The sequence below is a fragment of the Alternaria triticimaculans genome, assembly GCF_023758025.1.
Source record: "Alternaria triticimaculans strain BMP 0046 chromosome Unknown scaffold_7, whole genome shotgun sequence".
NCBI classification, from domain to species: domain Eukaryota; kingdom Fungi; phylum Ascomycota; class Dothideomycetes; order Pleosporales; family Pleosporaceae; genus Alternaria; species Alternaria triticimaculans.
Window position 1 is genome coordinate 154,213 of NW_026055964.1, and position 18,521 is coordinate 172,733.

Sequence of the window (18,521 nt, forward strand, 5' to 3'; positions counted from 1 at the left end):
GGATGAAATGAGGATCTTCATCCTTCGTATCACCCACGGTCGGTATCGCGGTAAGTCCCGAGCTATACCGTGGTCGATCATAGCTGCGCGCAAAGAGTCAAGATTACCGTTTGACTCGAGATACTGGCGGTACTGCAGCCTAGCTGGACGTCACACACCCACAGATTACGAGCGCGGCTAAGACCACAGAGATAGTAGATCCCACCATAGGAATACGAGTACGAGCAACATGGCCAGATCGACGACGAGCGCATAACAATGACTGCAACTCACGGTCTCTCCTCCACTTGGACTAGATGAAGAGCGCTCTGACAAAGTAAGCGTAACGGCCACAAGATACACTCCAAGTTATCATCCACGCGCATGAAGTAAATCACCGACCACCTCACCACAGCCTCTAGCAGCTTACGCGTACATGCTTTCATACCAACTTTACGCCCCATAGTCCGCAGCTCCGCAGGCTGCAAACTTTTCTCCCCAACGACCCGGAAAGTAACGACACGACTCACCATCTAGAACTGATCAACAGGCACTCTCACACGCAGATCCACAGCCCAACGCCCCATAACCCCAGCGACCACCACACGGAAACAAGGACCGTTAGGCAGCGGCATCGGGCAGAAGAAGCAGGAGTTTGGTTCGCGAACTTCGATTACCCGCATCGGAAACTTGTTTTGATCGCCTGTGGGATCGGCGGGGGACGGTGCTGGTCGTGGTGTACCAGACTTTCTTTTTGGCCTATCATGGGGACGGTGGGTTGGGCGGGGTGGTTGATTGGGTGGGGGGTGGGATGGGCCACGTGGAGTGTTTTCGTGCGATGGATGTTTGTGCGACGTGAGGGTAACGTCGTCGGAGCTTTTTGCTGTTAGTATGACTTGCTTTTGTCGGCGTTTTGACGTGGGGTTTAGGAAGGATGACGAACCTGGATGGAGTGGCTGTGATAAGGGAGGTCCATCACCTCTTGACAGTATGACTTGTGTCACTCAGTCCAGTATGCAGTAGTGTTTGCAAATGCGATGAGCATTTCCTCCACCGGACCATTATGTACAGCCTACGACTAACAACATACATGGGTATCACATCCTAAGAGGAAAAATATAACAACGCCCGAGTCGCTTACCGAAAAAGAAGCAATGCAAAAAATGGACCCAGAAATGGACCCCTCATCAACGTCATCTTCTTGACCTCCTAGTCTCATCAAGAATAGCAAGACTGGCTCCTGGATTCTTCTTCTCGTACATCTTCGCCATGTCGTATACCACCTCACCCCACTCAAACTCTCCACGATGACTCTTTTGTTTGCATGGAGACTGGCGGAAGGGCAATAGCCAGTCTATTATGTTCGTGCCCATGGTATCTTTCCAGCCCTGCAGCAGGGTTGTATACCAGGGGTGTTCCAAAGGCTTAGTCTGCATAACGACGTAGGATCGGTTCGGGAGGCGGGTGACGGTGGTAAGAACAGGCCAGTCCTCCTTGTCGAGTTCCTTCTCTTCTGCCACGTCTCTGCTAGACTTCTTTTTATGATGTTTACTGGATGACGTCGTTGGTGTCGCAGTAAGTGGAGCAGCGGTATCGGGGTTCGGGGAGGGGTTCGATATGAGGAAGGCGATGTTGTGGATGCCGCCGCGCTGGATGCCTTCGACCGAGGTGAAGTTGATCATCAAATTCCAGCCTGTCATAGAGGTCATTGTGAAGGTGAAGATGCTGAAGAGCACAGCTGTTGCGAGCGCGCCGATCCATGTCCCTGGCCGTGAGCCCATCTACGATGTGTTAGCCTGCTGCTGCTGCATGCACTGGGTTGCTTCTGAGCGCACCTTGGAGCTCCTTTCCGCAAAGAAAATGGCCACCACAATCCAAGTGAAGGTCGTATATAGCGACGCATACGCCACGAACTGCATAAAGAACTTGTGCGTAGTCTCCGCTATGATTCCACCGGCCCATGGGCAGTAGTGATCCATCTTTTTCACACAGCGCCCCAGTTCCTTGCAATGATGTGCCCTGTCCGGCTTCCAATTGTGACACCTCTCGCACCAGAGTGGCACCCCCTGGTAATCGCAAATGTATGCATCGTATTGGTCGAACCCGAAGCCTTTCGTACTCGCATCTGCCTTGTCCACCGAAGGATTGCCCAGAGGTATGAGGTCTGGCTTCGACCAGACCAATTGTAGTAGACGCAGCCATGCTACCATGAGGAGGAGGAGTAGGATAGCGTAGACGACTATGAGTGCGATTCCGGTGGAGCGTCGCGGCCGAATGCCGAAGTCTCGTTGGATGTCTTCCGAAGGGGTTATGAGGTACTGGACGCATATTAAGTAGACTACGACATATGTCTCGTATCCTAGGGCGCCGAACTCCAGAAGCGGTAGTATGACGGAGGTGGCCTGGCCTATGTTCTGTTCCATCGCTGTGGTGTCTGTCGCGCCAGGCTTCTGGGAGCCGATGACTGACGGGGGTGCCATCGCGTGGCTATACGAAATGCTCGAGAGCAACTAGAAGAAGTAGAAAGAGCAAATTGAGATAGTCGGGGTCGCACGCGAAGACGGGTGGTCGACGAAGCCCTCGAGAAGGCCTGACGTTCCCGGTTGTTGCACGACAGCGGCGTGAAGCCGCCCAGCGCGCAGCCAAGAAGTTCGCGCACGTGTTTGTCCCGCTAGTCCGAGGCTGGTTAGCAAGAGACGTCATCATCATTCGGAAATAGCCATGGGGAAGACAGGACAACGCGTTGTTACAACCATCGCGAATAATTGCTGAACTCCTATGTACAACATGCCTCATCTCAATGGACGCTTCTCCACGACTGCCGACGACGCGTAGTGCGCGACTCGTCCAATCGGCAGAACTTCGGCATCCACCGACGTCGCACGAAGAGAAAGATCGGCACAACACCACCACCGACTCTCGTCACATACCGAATTGAGCTATCAACGCTACCATAATGCTCTTGTCGGCCGGCAATAATGCCATTTCCAGTGTTATATCCTACGATCCTGCTTTCTGTAAGCATAGTGAAGCCAAGGAGTCTGCTTACGCGTTAAAAGCCAGCGTGCATCGACTTGCATGACCCGCACACAGACCCCGCACGAGCTTTCTCAGCCTTCCCTAACCTTCACATTCTCTCCTCCTTTTCTCATGAGACCATTCGGGCAAGAGCAGGATCAGGCTATATTGCATTGGGCCTACAGCGTCTATGTCCACCATTGACTCCTCTTGGACTTGTAGCATGGGTGCAAGTTAAGGACTGAGCTAAACCCATTGGAACTCACCGGCTATGCGAGGCTGTAGATGAGCTGGAATACAGCCTTGTAGAGCATCATCTCCCGCGCTTCATTCGCCTTTTGACACGCTGGCAGCCGCCTTTTTGGCCCCGACAAGGACCAGCGATTGCTGTTTGCGGCGAGACATCATCTACGATATGGATATGTGGAGGTCACGGATTGACAACAGGCGCGGCATCAAGCTGATCTCTATGCGGCTCTTCTCCACGAGGCTCCGGACGCGTCTAGTTATAATGCCTGCTGCGCCCTGCATGAAATGGTGAAAGATCCATCGACTCTCCCGCGGCCCGCCGATGTTAGCAACTTAGCAGCGCTGGCCATCTATGACCCCATGGCTAGCCTCGTATTTATCAGGCAGAATCCACGGAGAGCCTTGGGGTTACCTCAAGTGGCAAATGCTGGGCTCCAGCCCATGTAAGTCTGTCTGCACTTTTCTCCAGAATCCCGTTGATCTCAAGGTTTCAGGTAGATTACCCGAACTCTCAGCATATGTTCGGCACGGTCTTGTTCGTCTGCTACAATATGTGGCCAGCGGCCTCGATTCAGCCGTGCCCGGCCGTCGATGAACAGGCTATCACCAGGGCCGGTAAACCTACCGCTGCCAGCACTGCCTCCTCGGCGTACGCGAAAGGATATTCGGTGAGTATCCTGGCTCGTAAAGCACGAGACAAGCTCTTAGGGTAACATCATGGACGTGCCGACTAGTCATCAGCCGCACTGGTCAGTGGCTGTTGAAGAGGGCAGGCCGCATACCAGGCCTCAAGAACACGGGCACTGGATCTGGCGACGGCATCCACACCGGCAGAAATAGATCACACATACGACTAGCCCAGCCGGCTATGACCTGTGCGAATATACATGAACTCCTTAGTAAGGTACGGCCTTCTCAACCTTCCGGCGGCTTGCAAGTGACACAGATGGAGCCCAACCCTACTCAGCTATATTCGCCCCTGGTCTCGGGAACCGCCTGCCTAGTCGAGCCAAGAAGGCGGCATGTCCATGTAGCATCGGCTGCGCCTTTACCTGAGGCAAACGGTGGCTTCATCACGGAAGACGCGTGCTCCACGAGGGGGTATCTCAACGCCGGCCAGTTTTGTCCGATCGCAGCAATCTTTATTCAGGCAGAGCTATGTAGGCCCTATCAAACATCGTACTCAGACTCCTCGTCTATTTCTTTGAAGACTGGCACCGTTCAACGTTCGTCATCCATTCCACACGTGCTGGTAACGAGACTCGTTGGATAATCCGGCCAATGCACACGGTCACGAGGAAAATTCGGACGCCTCCTGGTCTGTGCAGATGGCAGGCGTTCCATCTTTCTCCTAATCAGCATCAATGCTATCAGTCCCCACAATTGCTCTGGATAGAACTGGCGGCCCTGGCGTGCCTTCTAAGAGAAAAAAGCGTTAGTACGAGTTCTTTGGCTGGTCGTTCCTTCGGCCTCCACCTCTCGCATGCACCCATCCGGTGGCCGCGTACCAGAAGGGTAGCCCAAGCAAGCGTTTAGTCGGGCCCACAGTCGTTCACGTGCTCATGACGATAGAATTACACCAAGTTCTAGATCTTGTTCCGCCAGCTCGTGCCATATCAGCCCTGCCATAATTGGAGAGGCATACCAGGTAAATCATGCAATGTAACAACTCCGGCCGCTGCTGCCCTACATCGATGGGCGCCGTTGGGCCCATCTACCTGGATACCGGACGGTGGAGCACGTCACTCTAAACGTCCTCGCCCTTGCCAACATGCCTCCCACTCATCCTTTGGTGACCTATCGATACGTTCCTGGAGCTGGACCTAGTTGTCACGCCCCGAAGTTATTCATCACACAACCCTAGGCCACCCATCGACTGCCAATAACGTCATGGAGAACACTGTCTTAATACCTGAGGACTCTCATATCAACGTAATTGACATCACGAGCGAAGTTGCTCATGGAGTATCGCCATTTAGAGTGGCTGATGCATCATACATCCCGGGAGGTCCTTCATCATCCCCCACCTCACGACTGGATTTGCTTCATTGTATCCCTTGAGGCCTGTATGCCTCATATCGGCCGCCACCCTATCTGCGCTCGAGCATATTCTGATGTCTCAAAGGACTATCAGTGCGGTGCGCAGCGCCTCCGGAGGAACATGGCGAAGCAGCAGCGTAGCTTTGGTCTCGCAACTGTTTAAAAACACATAAACGCCTTCTCAACGCTTCAAAACACAACCCACTCAAGCCCTCAAGCCTCGAGCTCTCAAGAACTACCACTATATCTCGCTCTATCAACTTCTCTTTGCCTACCAAAATCACTACTATATCTACATCATGGTCAACACCTCCCTTCCCCATCGCCATCTCCATAAGCATGATCTTCACGGCTCTTCGATATCTGGCCAATGTCACCAAGCAACACCGGTTCGCCATGACGCCACCCCATCTTCCCTGACCGACGCTGGCCATACTTCTGTGCTTCATACCGGTGCCATTGCGCTTCCCATTGGTCCCCTATTCGGCGGAGATTCTACTTCGCCTCCAAGCAGCCTCTCCGATGTCAACGGGCAGTACAATCATGATTCCGCTCCCACGGATGGAGAAAAAGTGTGGTTCTGCTCAAACTGTTCCGATGGACCTATCAGTGTCTGGCAAAACATCTGTGTGAGCTGTAACCATCAGATATGCGGTTCATGCAGAGTCGAAGAAACGTACTAAATGCGATTGCGGATTCGTACACCTTTGTATTCCGTCACCGCATGCGACAAACACCATCAACGACAACATCATCACGAAGAGTCACTTCTGATGCTGCTCCTGCTCATACTTATGCGGCACTCTCTTCTCCTGGATATTCTTTCCTTGGGTTATTTATTGGGATCTCTCGTTACTCATCGCTTTCTCTGCTTTCTCAATCACTATACCACATTTGTAGACTTGTTGGACATTTGGAGCATTTCGACAAAGCATAGCTTACATGGCGCTGTTCGTTCCTGCAACAACATGATGTGGTCCGCCACAAGCACGACACATACCACCCGGCACATTCGCTTTACGGATCTTGGTTTTGGAGTTTATTTGGATTTACAGTTCGCTACTCAATAGAATTCTCCTCATCATTGCTTGCTTCACTCTCATAACAACCTTGCCACTTTCCTATCATGGCCGCATGCATCTTCCCGCAACAACGTTGAAGCGATGCGCCTCCATCGCTCGAAACGGGGACCGCGTGGTGAGCAGAAGTGCGAACTGCAGTATGCAGACTAGATTCGGCTCTTCATCCCAGAATACACTGCAGAAAGGATGCAGGAACGTTTGTTTCAGCATGGAGCACGACACCCTCAGCGGGAGATTCACAGGCTTCTTTGCATATACAAAGTCGACTGCAGCAACGAATTAAAAAATTGCGGTTTGGATAAAACGTATGATTGGACAAATATCCTCGCTTTTTCTTGAGTTCTGCCTAATGGTTCCAGCCAGGGCTCTTTCTTTTTTGCTTTTTCGTCGAAGTGGCTGACGGGGCCGCGTCATTGCAGCACACGCGAGGCAGGAAGAGGGACCTCTCTTGGCGCCCAGAAAAGCCTGAGGACTGATGGCACGAGGCTGGAACAACATCTTCAACATCCGCAGTGGAGCCCAATATGCCGCCTCAGTTTGCCTACTGCCTTCTCGCACAGCCACCGCTAGTTCCGCTCCGTCGTGCCCTTTCTTCCGGTCTCCGACCGGCTTCTTTCCTGGCCTGCCTTGTTACTTCCCTAATGTCATCATGGAGCGCCGCCGTTGTATTCTCTCACGACACTCTTCCTTAGTTATGGTCATGAGCGAGCTTTCTGACGTACGTTGACCGCTGATTGTGGAGCCAGTGGGTCAGTTTCGGAGGACCTGTCCTAGCTTCCAGGCGAACATGAGGCACCAAAATGAGTGCTGCAAGCAAAATCACGAGTGGCACGAGGGGAGGATGAGGAAGCTAACTGTAGGGCACAAAGGGGCGAGCGTGGCTCAGTCTCCGCCAGAAGGAGAGATGTCATAGCGGAGCGTCCTTCGAGGGACTCGGGATACCTAAGTAGCAAGATAAAATGCCATTGAAGGCCGTCTTCTCTTGTTCTCATAAGCTCATAGCATCGCAACGTTCCCAAACATCTCAAAATTCCACAAGACACACTTCATTGCCAGTTACAACAATCATTCTTCCCTAACTCGTCCAACAACCACCGCTGCTTCGCGACAAGATGTCTGTTTTCTGCTGCAATTGCCGGGATGGCCCTCACAACACGAAGTTCGTCTCAGCATGCACCAACTGCAACCACTACCTCTGCAATGGTTGCCCGACCGCAACGGAGTACTACAACTACAGCACCGCTGCCCCAGCCTCGGATTCGCACCAACATGCTGCGACCCCTGCGACTCACTCGAATACGGCTAGGCTCTCGGGTATTCATCAAGACGCTTCGTCAATCACCCTCAACACACGCTTTCCAGTGGGCGACGGCGGTCGATACACAGAACGTCCCAACAATCCAGTGTGGCGTTGGCAATGCTGCTCATGTTATGGCAACAACAGTGTTGCTGCGGATCCGGGCTGTGCGTTCTGCAGCAATCACTACAGGTGCCATGGCTGCAAAGTCTGGGATGATGCAAGACAATAGAGAGTGCGGATTGATCGGCGGAAAGTAAGCAGCGGCGAGAGCAGTGGTGAGTTCTAATGCCATGAGACTCAGGAGACAATGCTGATCTTGCCAGGTTACATGATCGGACATGATTCTGGAGTTATGGAAGGGGATTTGCTGGAGTTCCGGTGTCTTTCTTGGTTGAGTTCTTGCTTTATTCCTGCACATGATATGGACTCGCCTATAGTCTATTATCTTAAATACCCAGCATACCTCTCTTTATTTGAGCGTCTTAATCGAGTGCGGTGTTGGCTTCAAGCATAGCGATGGTATCCTGATGCGTTCAAGCGTAGCATATCTTGTTAGCTGTTGTTTCCAGTAATTCCAATGTGCTTTTTACGCTGATTCCACATGAATTTCCTGCTCGTGGTCTTGACTTCAACCTTCGCCGGTGATTAGGCCTTCATAGAAACGCCTGTCAGCTTGTGAGCTGCGCCCACTTTACACTTCCGTCGCCTGAGGAGTTGGACTTTTGTCTACAACAGAACCCGAAATCATCTTCCGTAACACAAGATAATACCCAAGGCGTAATCCAGCAAGTTGGGCGCACGTTGAAATAAGGAGGTGAGACATCGCGGGTGGCACAGTCAAGCATATCGTTCCTTCGCGATTGCCGAGTCCTCTGCTGCGACCGGTTCGCCACTGTAATCTGCTCCGTAAATTGGGACCAGGGATGACACGCAGGAACGCCCCATGCTAGAAGGCGGCGTTATGGAACGTAAGCCTGCGCGGATGCTATCTCCGCCTGCGCATTTGAGCTTGTATACGAGCCCGCGTCGACAAAAATGATAGTCAAATCTCCCCGTGGACGCTTGGGTGTTTCTTTCTTACCTTTCTGCTCAGTTGCGCAAAATAGAGGACGAGAGGCGGACTCGTGTTGCGCTTACGTGCGCGCGCATGCTCGTAGGGTGGCCAGAGGGCCCTATTTCGCAGGCAGCGCCGCCAAGAACTTTGCACATGTCGGCACAGCCATGCCACACTGCTCGATCTTTGCTCTCTGCCTTCTCTTAGTGCTTCAATGGGCGAGAAGACATGATTCTTTCCTCGTCTGCAAGAGACACGTCGTCAGAATAAGGCCCTGCAGCCCATTTCTGTGACCTCCAAGGCTACTGTGCGGCTCCAGATTGCAGGAGCGTTATGCCGGCTGATAATTTCGCGGGACAATTCGTCGTCATCGAAAAGGGCGAGGAGGATGCCCCAGGCTGTCCTTCGGGTGGCAGCCTAGACTTGCGGGGCAGCGTAAGAGGGCATTTGTTGTCATCCTCCGCGGACCGTGATCATGAGAACTTGTAGCCAACCCGCAGTGCCAAATTCGCAAAGTTGTCGTAGCTGTTCGCATGTGCTTGCAGTCGTGGTCATCTGCGAGGTTACAAGCCGGCGGGCGGCACAAGCGGATCAAGGACTGGGTGGTGTCATCCATATTGGGCCTAGCGGATATTCCAAGTTTGAGCCCGCGCCTAACCAAAATATGTGTGATTTGCTAATCTACGCTATATGGCTATACCAGCTAGCGTCTAGCAACCATTTCTGCGCGTTCCGAAGCGGAGAGACGCATTCAGGAATGAACAAGTACCAATCACTAGTCTCGTTCGTGGCCAGACAATTCGTCACCTTGGTAGACTCGTAGTACTCTGGATAGAAGCCGGCATATTCCCAGTCAATAATGCCGGTCACGCGACATTGCCCTCCTTCAAGCTTTACTATAATATTTGCAGGCCGAAGATCATTGTGGCTGAGAACATGCTTCTGTGATAGGGGCGGGCAAAGACTTCGAAGGAATTTGATGTAAATTGGGCTTCCATAATGGGGATTGGAGAATTGCCAGTCGTCGAAATCTTCTGTAGTCCAAATAGGGTCGGTTGTGCGGCGAACATTTCTCCTCGCATCTTGGCAACCTTCTCCTGCCACACCTCCAAGTGGCATGTTGTCGGGACGGGTCAAAGACCGTACTTCGATGAAAATATCGTTCAGCTGTGCTTGAACTGAGCGCTTAAGGGAGTCGTCTAGTCTTGGCCAGACTGCTTCGAGTGTCGTGCCAGGCATAAGAGTCATAAAGACGAGGAAACAGTCACCAAGGCGTGCAAGACCGAGTGGTCTTGGTGCAGGAATGGTGGGTTTGTGTTCCTCGAGGTATTGCAGGGTTGTGTATTCAGTCAAGTCGTCCATCTTCATTATAATCTTGAGAGCAATACCAGGACTGCACTTGAGGACGATACTGTATTTGCCCAACGGTGGCGTCCAGACAACTTCGCTCTGTTCAACCAATTTGCGGATACTGTTGGCAAGGGACGATTCGTCGTGGTCGCTTTCAATAAGGCCTCGGAGGGGTTCAGAGAACGGGAACAGGACTGTGGCTGAGGTATGACTATAGAGAAATTGTCGAGCATCGTCAGGAAATGGCGAAGTATCTATCTTGCGAGGCTGTGGATGTGGCTCATCCCAAGATGGAGCTGCAAGGCGTTAGCTTTAGTTTTACAACTAAAGCATGGTGGTGCGAAGCCCACGAACCATCGGACTTTCGACCAGCAAGCCGACTTGCATACGAAGAGGGGATTTTGGATGCCAGATCTACTTCTGGATCCGCATCTAACTCTCTTTGTAGCTTTCTCATAACCATCTTATTCAAAAACAAAGCCGAAGACCTGTCCACAGGGTCGACCCTGTCTGCTCTCTGACATTGAGGATGCATGCAGATGTCGTCTGTGTCGTGAGGTGAACGATGCATAGTGTCTGTGTTGTGAGGCGAAAGAAGATTCGTTTCAGCGCTAGTGTGTTTAGGTGATTTGAAGTCCGCAGGTTGATAAATGTTGTGAGTCCTTGCAGTTGTTTGCGGTCTCGGTCAAGTGCGAGGTTCCAAGCCGGTACAAGCGGATCAAAGACGGGGCGATGCTATCCGCATCGGGCGTAGCAGGTGCTCCAAGCTTCGATCAACCACAGCGCCAACCCTCTTGTTATCTACGCGTATCCATCACTCAAGCATCTATTCAGCAATGCCGCTATCTGTGCTTTCATGGTAAAGCTGCGATCTTCAGGAGTCGGTGCCGTTTGGAGGTTGGCGGTATCTCATACCTGCGGGTCAGAAAGAAGACTCAGACGCTGTCAAGCCGACAATGTAGCCGTAACTAGTCAGTATCCATCGCTCTCGATAGTCAGGTGACTCCGGGCACGGTCCGGAAGAGCCTGGACGAGAGGCGCATTGGCTTTCGTCAGCCATGTAGGTTGAGTAATACAGAAGCGGGGTATCTTACCACTCTACTTGGTAGCCTTAGAATGTTCTTTCTTGTAAGAATACTCCCACGCGACGCGTGACCCGCCAAGCACAAGAAACCTCACATGTGTTAGCTGACCTATACGTTGCTCCTGGCTTCTTCAACATCAATATTGCCATCGAACTGACTCTCGAGACTGCATGGCAAATACGCTAGCGAGTCGAGCAACACAGCCTCGTCTCCTCTACAGTTACATTGCTCAACCACATTTCTATAGCGATCACCATCATCCAGACCGCCAAAATACTCCGGATGGGCCCATTTCCATCGCGTTCACGAGATCGAGCCGTCGAAGTATCCACACCAATAACGACCTGGTGAAGGGCGTTGTCCACGTCAAATCACAAACCAGAGTCAAATACGTCACCATAAGCTTTATTGGCAAAACGACCTGTCGCATTGCGAGCGAGCGCAATCCTGCAAACCAGCATATCTCCGAAGTCGAGCTGTTTTGCCAAGAGCAAACGTTATCGAGGAGGGCAACCCCCAGCGCAACCTGTCCCCCTTCGCGGGTAGAGTACCCCTTCGAATTTCGATTTCCAGAAGCAGTGCCAAATGCTACGAAGCTGCAGAATGATGCGCCATTCCGACCAGATCCTCTTTTTGAGCACGAGAGTGGTCATCCCCTTCCACCGTCGCTATGGTGGAACGAGAGCACGATATGTAACGAGTACTTTCTGAGAGCACAGTTCGTCACGGAGCAAGCTTCATTCACACTTAGTCCCGTTGTTGTGCAGCAACTCCGCTTTAGCCCGTCGGTTCCGGAGCAAGGTCTATCGCCTACAGCTGCTCTTGTACCAGCACCACCAATACGTTTTGAGCGTAGATCGAGACCATCAACTCCAGATCCATCTAAGGAGCGGCGTAACTCGCTGCGACGGCTCAAGTCGGGCTTACGAGGCGGTGCTAAGGAAGAGGAGATATCTTCGACTTCGCTGTTAGTACTCAGTGCACCCCCAGAGTATCGCGTTGGTGCTGCCAGCACGATCAAGCTATCACTGCAAGCAACGCTAAGCGACGGCGACACACAACCAGCACCCGTGTATCTTCGTGGCATCCGCGCGCAAGCAATGACACACATCAACTTCCGAGTCCCGCTAGCATCTGCACCAAATGGAGAGATACGGAAAGAGAGCGTCGAAAAGTTCGACCTCTTCAATCAGCGATACAGTAAACCTGGAATAGAACTCACTTTGGATACCATCTTGGAGGGTTTTGAGATCAACAAAATTGTGCCTCCCACATTCAAAACATACGGTGTCGCACTTCACTATGACGTCAAGTACGACCTCTTGCTCGAATGCGCGGGCAAAGAGTCGGAGCATGAGATTGATGTCGATGATGTGGTTATTGAGCCCATGACAAGACCTGGTGGGCATCTTGGGCCACCGGAAGAGATGCCGCCAGTGAGCGGCTCGGATGATAGCTTTATATTGGAGGAAATGCTTCGGGATAGTGAGCCTGTGGCGGAGCAACCACCACCCTATTACAGATAAAATATAAGACTATCGTGTTTATCGGATGCTACGTAGCTCATAGGACTATCCGTGACAACACGTATTGTGAATGTGAGTAGTACAGCGTGCAGCCTTTGGCTGCTGGCAACGAACACGTAGCGCGCAGCATGGACAAACAGCGCCAGAATGAAGTTCTCCACTTCTTCTTGCGAGAGCTGTTTATGATCACATCTTCAATTTCTCGAATGCAGGATTAACTTACTGAAATCGTCCACACTCAACTCTTGCAACCCACCAACCCCCAAAATACCTCCAAAGCATCTACCCAATATATTCACACGCACTACATTACCTCAGCAACCCTCCATTCCCCCGAAGATGCCCCCGAATCCAGGTCTATACATCTGCCCCTGCGGTATGAACGTGGGCGTCTGGCTCGTTGCCGGCGCGAGTAAATGCTCAATGTGCGGTTGGTCGTGGGGCATGTACGAAGCGGCTCGCATAGCGGACGAGAAGAGGAAAGATGGGCAAGCTACGGACGGGCATGGAGATCAGAAGAATTAAGAGCCATGTATAACGGCGTGTTGTTGCAAATACGAGTGGGCAGCTTTCGGAGGAGATGAAGCTGGAAGGAACATCGAGAGTTTATATCTCAGTTTTTCTTGGGCGAACGTCTGGTCGCCCCGTGGTTGAGATTTCCTCGCCAAAGTATGACTCGATGCAAACGCTCAGACCATTGAATGTATGAGTTCGTATGAATGCTCATATGCTTCACGCTTGTCATAAGGTGACTAACTTCCACCTACAAGACTCCTCCAACATGTCGCTCACTCAATGTTTTGGGTGTATAAATGCTGAAATACTAACAAGATTGTCTTTCTACTGCAAAAACATACTTTCAGAAATCCCAATACACCATCGATTCGATTAATAAGACACAGCAGGTATCACCAACTGCGACATCCACAGTTTCGGGGACAGCAACATACACTCCCGCGCCGAGAACCCTGGATTCATATCGAGAAAGCTAGCCAAGTCAAAGTCGAATACAAGTAGCATCACTATGGCATTCTTGTCAGAAGAGTACAACAACCTCGCCTTCCACTGCAAAGGACGCGAACAAGATACTTGTAGCTACAGCCAGAATCAGGGTCGGATTCTACCAGACAAAGAGCCATGCAGACACGAAGAATGTGTCAGGTCACCTACGATTCTCGGTAAACAGAACGTAAAGGAGGGCGGAAAGCAGGAGAAGGAGGAAAAGCAAGACGGAGGGAAGACTTCAGGGATCTGACGTTGGAGCGAGAGACGCCGAACTGTCCTGAGGAGGCCGAGGCCAGGATGTGTCGGAAATCTTTCTTGTTTTAGTCCGGCTATGAACGGCAGAGTTTCACAACTTTTGGGGGTGCATTGAAGTATAGCAGTGGAATGTTTTTGTCTCGGAAGGTCATAGGGGAATACTCGGCTTAATGTGTGCATTAGAAAATATATCTATTCATCTTTCCACATTCTCAGGCCCATGAAGTGAAAGCCCACGTGTAAACCCACTCGCGACACCCATCACCTCTCCGAAGCGACAAGAAAGAGAAAAAGGATATCATGTAATCAGACCCAAACACTCATACGTATATCTGCAACATCTCAAGGCTTCACACAAGCAACCATGAGCTTCTCGTAGTCGCCGCGCGTCTCCCCTTCTATCCTCTTGACCAAGTCCTTCTTGTAGACCTGCTTGTACGCGTTGCTGACGGCGTTCATAAAGTTCTTGTCCCAGTGGCAGCGGACGACGCGTTGCACGAGGATCTCGTCCTTTGTACCGAGGCCAGCCATCGATTCCTCTAGACGGACGGCTTCAGCCTCGGGCCGGTTGGTGGCACGGTGGATAAGTAGGCGGAGTGCGTCTTCCATGTGGCCTGAGAAAGCGGACTTGATCACGCTGTCGAGGGACTTGTGGAAGCGCTGTTGGTAAGAGTTCGCCATGGCTTTGAGCTGCGCGTCGTTTTTGCTGGTGAGAATCTGGCAAACTTGGGGAACGTTCTTGCTAGCAAAGCCACCCATGCCAGCTTGAAGATCCGTAACAGCCTGCTCGATTTCTTGTGGGTTGACCGGGTATGAGTCTTCTGCGCGGCGGGCCGAGATGATCATGTCGTACATTTGTTCGGTTCCGGCACTGAGGTCGCCCTGGAGGTCTTTCTGTAGCGGCCGTTGGAATAGTTCTTGGTACTTCTGCTTGATGGCGTTGATGTCGGCGTTGCTTCGGCCGATAAGGATGTCGTCCAAGATGACCTCCTTTGTGCCCATGCCCTTCATCGCTTCCATGAGGTTGTAGCAGTCGGATACTAGAGGTCCGCGTGCAATTTCGACAAGTCCTTTCGCGAAATAGCCGCTGGTCTCTTTCTCAAGATCTTGGACCATGTTTCGCATCAGGCGCTGGTCGTATTGCGCCCGAATAGTGTTAACCTGGATAGGATCCCTTTTCGCCAAAACCGCGATGAGCGCCTTTTCGTCGGTGCCGAATCCCTTCATGGCTTTGCGGACAGCTTCGACATCTTTGCTGACGTCGATGTTGGCTACCTGCATCGGACCATAACCGAGGGAGGCCTGAGTTGGTGGCCCGCCGAACCCCCCTGGCGCACCGAACTGGCCTTGGGGAGGTGGAGCACCGAATTGACCCTGTGGCGGGGGTGCGCCATATTGGCCTGGGGGTGGTTGCTGCCCAAACTGGCCAGGTGGAGGTCCAGGTGGTGGTTGATACTGTCCTTGGGGCGGTTGTTGGCCGTATTGGCCTGGAGGTGGTGCGCCATACTGTCCTGGAGGTGGTTGCTGTCCATACTGACCCGGAGGTGGCTGTTGTTGATATTGCCCAGGTGCGCCATAACCCTGTTGCGGGGGAGGAGCTCCATACTGGCCCTGAGGTGGACCGCCGTACTGATTGGGCGGCGGCGCACCATATTGACCTTGCGGTGGTTGCTGACCATAACCTTGTTGAGGCGGGTAGCCTCCGTACTGTTGGTTTTGCATTGGTGGCGGTTGTTGATAGCCTTGCTGTGGAGGTGGTTGATACTGTTGATGTTGACCGTAGCCTTGTGGCGGCGGGGCTTCTGTAAGATATTAGTACAAGATCAGGCTTCAGCGCCAAGTATTGTAAGCCATGAAGGATGCAATGATCGCCGGGCTGTGAAGAGAGGGCCTCAACTTACGGCCCGGATACGGCTGCTGATAACCGCCTGGTTGGTTGTAGTTGTAGGACATGTTCAGCTGTAATTTAGGCAGGGTAATACAGGAACAAGCTCTAGAAGTAGGTAAGACCGACGTGCGACTCGGATAATAAGGCAAGTGGTATGGAAAAGAAGAGGGGAAATCACCAACTGCCTGCTAAAGAGTGGTTTGCACCAAAGCTTGCCGTGGCTGAGTCGTATCGCTCAGCCCTGCCAGTGGTGGGGTAGGGTCAAGAATTAGTTTGGCTCATGACGAAGAATCTGGCTTGGCATGGTCAGCCATCGGGTTTAGTGGCGTGGTATGCGAACACCTTCTGCCGCGTGGTTGGTACGGTGGGTAAGGCGGCCACTGCCCAACGCTAATCCGATGCTTAATCGGGTCGTTGCCTGTGGCGATGCACGCTCAGAAGACATATCGCAAGAGCACAGCCTCAGGGTCGTAACCATGCGCGAATGAATCTCCACTAGATTGTGGCTACATTGCAACGATGATATACTCGAGATAAGGTTGTGGCGTAGCTGCGACGATTTATAAGGGACTCATTCCGCGAAAACAGTTTACGTACGCTGCGCCTTGGCAAGTCACTTGGACCTCACGATCTATGTTCGCATGGAGAACAGCGTCATGCAGTATCTGCGGTACGCGTTTGTCCGCATCATAATGATCGCGCAAAAGTCCGCGTCAACTTGTGGGCTCTCTTTTGCACGAAATACTGCATCATACCCCCATTCAAGAATCGTCTATGTTTTGTAACTCGTGCGTATCGCGAAGACAAATGATAGATAATGCGATAATGTGCGATGGCTCCTCGGCCGCTGGCGCTGTGCCAAGCTTATGTCACAATCCCAAGCTTCGAAAAGATCGGCAGCCCTCTCTCCTCTCCACCAACAACATCTGTTTACTGCACACCATCCTAGATTACTAACGCCAGGCACCCCAACGTTAATCCCAACCCGCCGGTGAACTTTCGGCCAAGACACTGACATCATAGCATGCGGCGCACGTAGCCCCTCATGTTTTCGCCGTCGATTGCACATCACGAGTATGCCTTGGCAGTCGGAAGCGATCTTGGGTGAGCACTAATTGGTCAGGAGCACCCATCAAACACTTTAGTTCACCGGGGAAGACTTAGCACGTGCAGGTGGACATAAAATCGGGGTGAGAAGAGGACCGATGGAGGCGCATCATGGAAGTATAATAGAGCCAAGCCAGCGATCAATGTCTGGAGGATGTTGACATAAATTGGGTTTGTTGAAACGATTAATTCGAGCTGCGACCAACTTCTTTCGAACAACCAACTTACCCGCCATCACCCCGAAGTCTGTGATAGACGGGACATAGCCAGCCTCATACGCCATCCAGCATCGCCGATCACCAACCCTGAAACAGGGCACTTCCCGCGAGGCTACACTTGAGCATATCGCGTATAGGAAAGTCAGAGATATAAACGAGAGCAGAGCCGGTGCATGAAACAGTCGTCCTATCAGCCCGTCTTTCATCCATCAAACACCACGATGTCGTCCTACGACTCTGCCAGATCGGGATATCAGCCCCATCCGCAATACTCACAACAACAACCACCCTATCCCACCACACCGGGACCGCCACAACCACAGCAACCAACCAACTACTTCCCACCGATCCCCGAACAACAACCCATCTATTCCTCTTCACCAACATCGCCCTACAACAGCGGCGCAATGATCTCAATGCCACAACCACACATGCCAACCCACCGCCGCACCTCCTCCTCCTCATCCTACAACAGCCAACGCCCCACACACCTCCAACCCACGCCCTCCCAAGCAATCCCAATCCGCCAACCAGACCCACATTCCTACCAATACCAACAACCCACCCATCTAGCCCCCGCCTCGTACCCACCACCCGTCGCCTACGCGCCACAGGCCGCACCCATCTACGCACGCTCTTCGTCGCAGCAAAGCCACTATTCGCACCACAGCACACACGCACACAATGCGCATGCCTATGCGGACGGAGAGGACAAGTACGAGGACGAGCACCATAGGCATCATGATCAGCATTATGGGGAGCTGGATCCGGAGACGGAGAGGGAGTATAAGAGGAGGTATGCGCGGGAGAAGGAGGTGGAGAGGAGGCCGACGTTGGGTGGCAGTGTACTGAGCATAATTGGGAAAGTCGGAGGGTTGCTTGGGAGCGATAGGCGGTGATGCTCAAGCGCGGTGGTGTGAGCGGATGTTGAAGGTTTGGAAGTGATACCCCACGGATGTTTCCTCTTGTCTTGTTGCTTCGGTGGTGATTGTACGATAGTGGGAAGCGTCAGATTGGCCCTATGCTATGACGAATTAACTCTTGGACGATTGAATGAAGTAATTGATCTTGAATTTGTCGTGCAATATGTATAAAGGTAGTGCTGCTGAAATCCCCTATAAACGCCTCTCGCTGATAGAGAGGAAGAAACGCTGTCGGACGCCGAGTAGTAATGCAGCCGATGAAACGTCAAAACAGAAACTTTTCGTACTTCAGCGCTTGAAGCCGATATGGAAGTGCTGGCCCTGCCCAACAAGTTTTTCGTGCCCCATGTTCTCGCCACTTTCGTTGCCAACATCGAGGTGGCAGATAGGTTGCGATACTGACGCCCCAGCCGCAGCTCGCTACTGAGGGTGTACGCAGGCC

At 52.2% G+C, this 18,521-nt stretch overlaps 4 protein-coding genes across 4 annotated transcripts; 1 reads left to right on the top strand and 3 right to left on the bottom strand.

The window, feature by feature from the left end:
• Positions 1-1,172: 1,172 nt before the first annotated feature.
• On the bottom strand, positions 1,173-2,459 carry J4E78_005450 (uncharacterized protein; the record flags this gene model as incomplete). The annotated part of the gene is made up of 2 exons (XM_049366070.1): positions 1,173-1,760; positions 1,815-2,459. 2 exons carry the CDS (start codon positions 2,457-2,459, stop codon positions 1,173-1,175), a joined length of 1,233 nt encoding a protein of 410 aa, XP_049221796.1.
• Positions 2,460-9,618: 7,159 nt separating this feature from the next.
• Positions 9,619-10,405, bottom strand: J4E78_005451 (uncharacterized protein; the record flags this gene model as incomplete). The annotated part of the gene is made up of 3 exons (XM_049366071.1): positions 9,619-9,828; positions 9,869-10,283; positions 10,398-10,405. 3 exons carry the CDS (start codon positions 10,403-10,405, stop codon positions 9,619-9,621), a joined length of 633 nt encoding a protein of 210 aa, XP_049221797.1.
• A 922-nt stretch (positions 10,406-11,327) lies between these two features.
• J4E78_005452 (uncharacterized protein) lies at positions 11,328-12,683 on the top strand (the record flags this gene model as incomplete). Its single annotated transcript, XM_049366072.1, has 1 exon — positions 11,328-12,683. The coding sequence occupies one exon, from the start codon at positions 11,328-11,330 to the stop codon at positions 12,681-12,683; it is 1,356 nt and encodes a 451-aa protein (XP_049221798.1).
• A 1,602-nt stretch (positions 12,684-14,285) lies between these two features.
• On the bottom strand, positions 14,286-15,896 carry J4E78_005453 (uncharacterized protein; the record flags this gene model as incomplete). The annotated part of the gene is made up of 2 exons (XM_049366073.1): positions 14,286-15,745; positions 15,845-15,896. The coding sequence occupies 2 exons, from the start codon at positions 15,894-15,896 to the stop codon at positions 14,286-14,288; spliced, it is 1,512 nt and encodes a 503-aa protein (XP_049221799.1).
• Between the last annotated feature and the right edge of the window lie 2,625 nt (positions 15,897-18,521).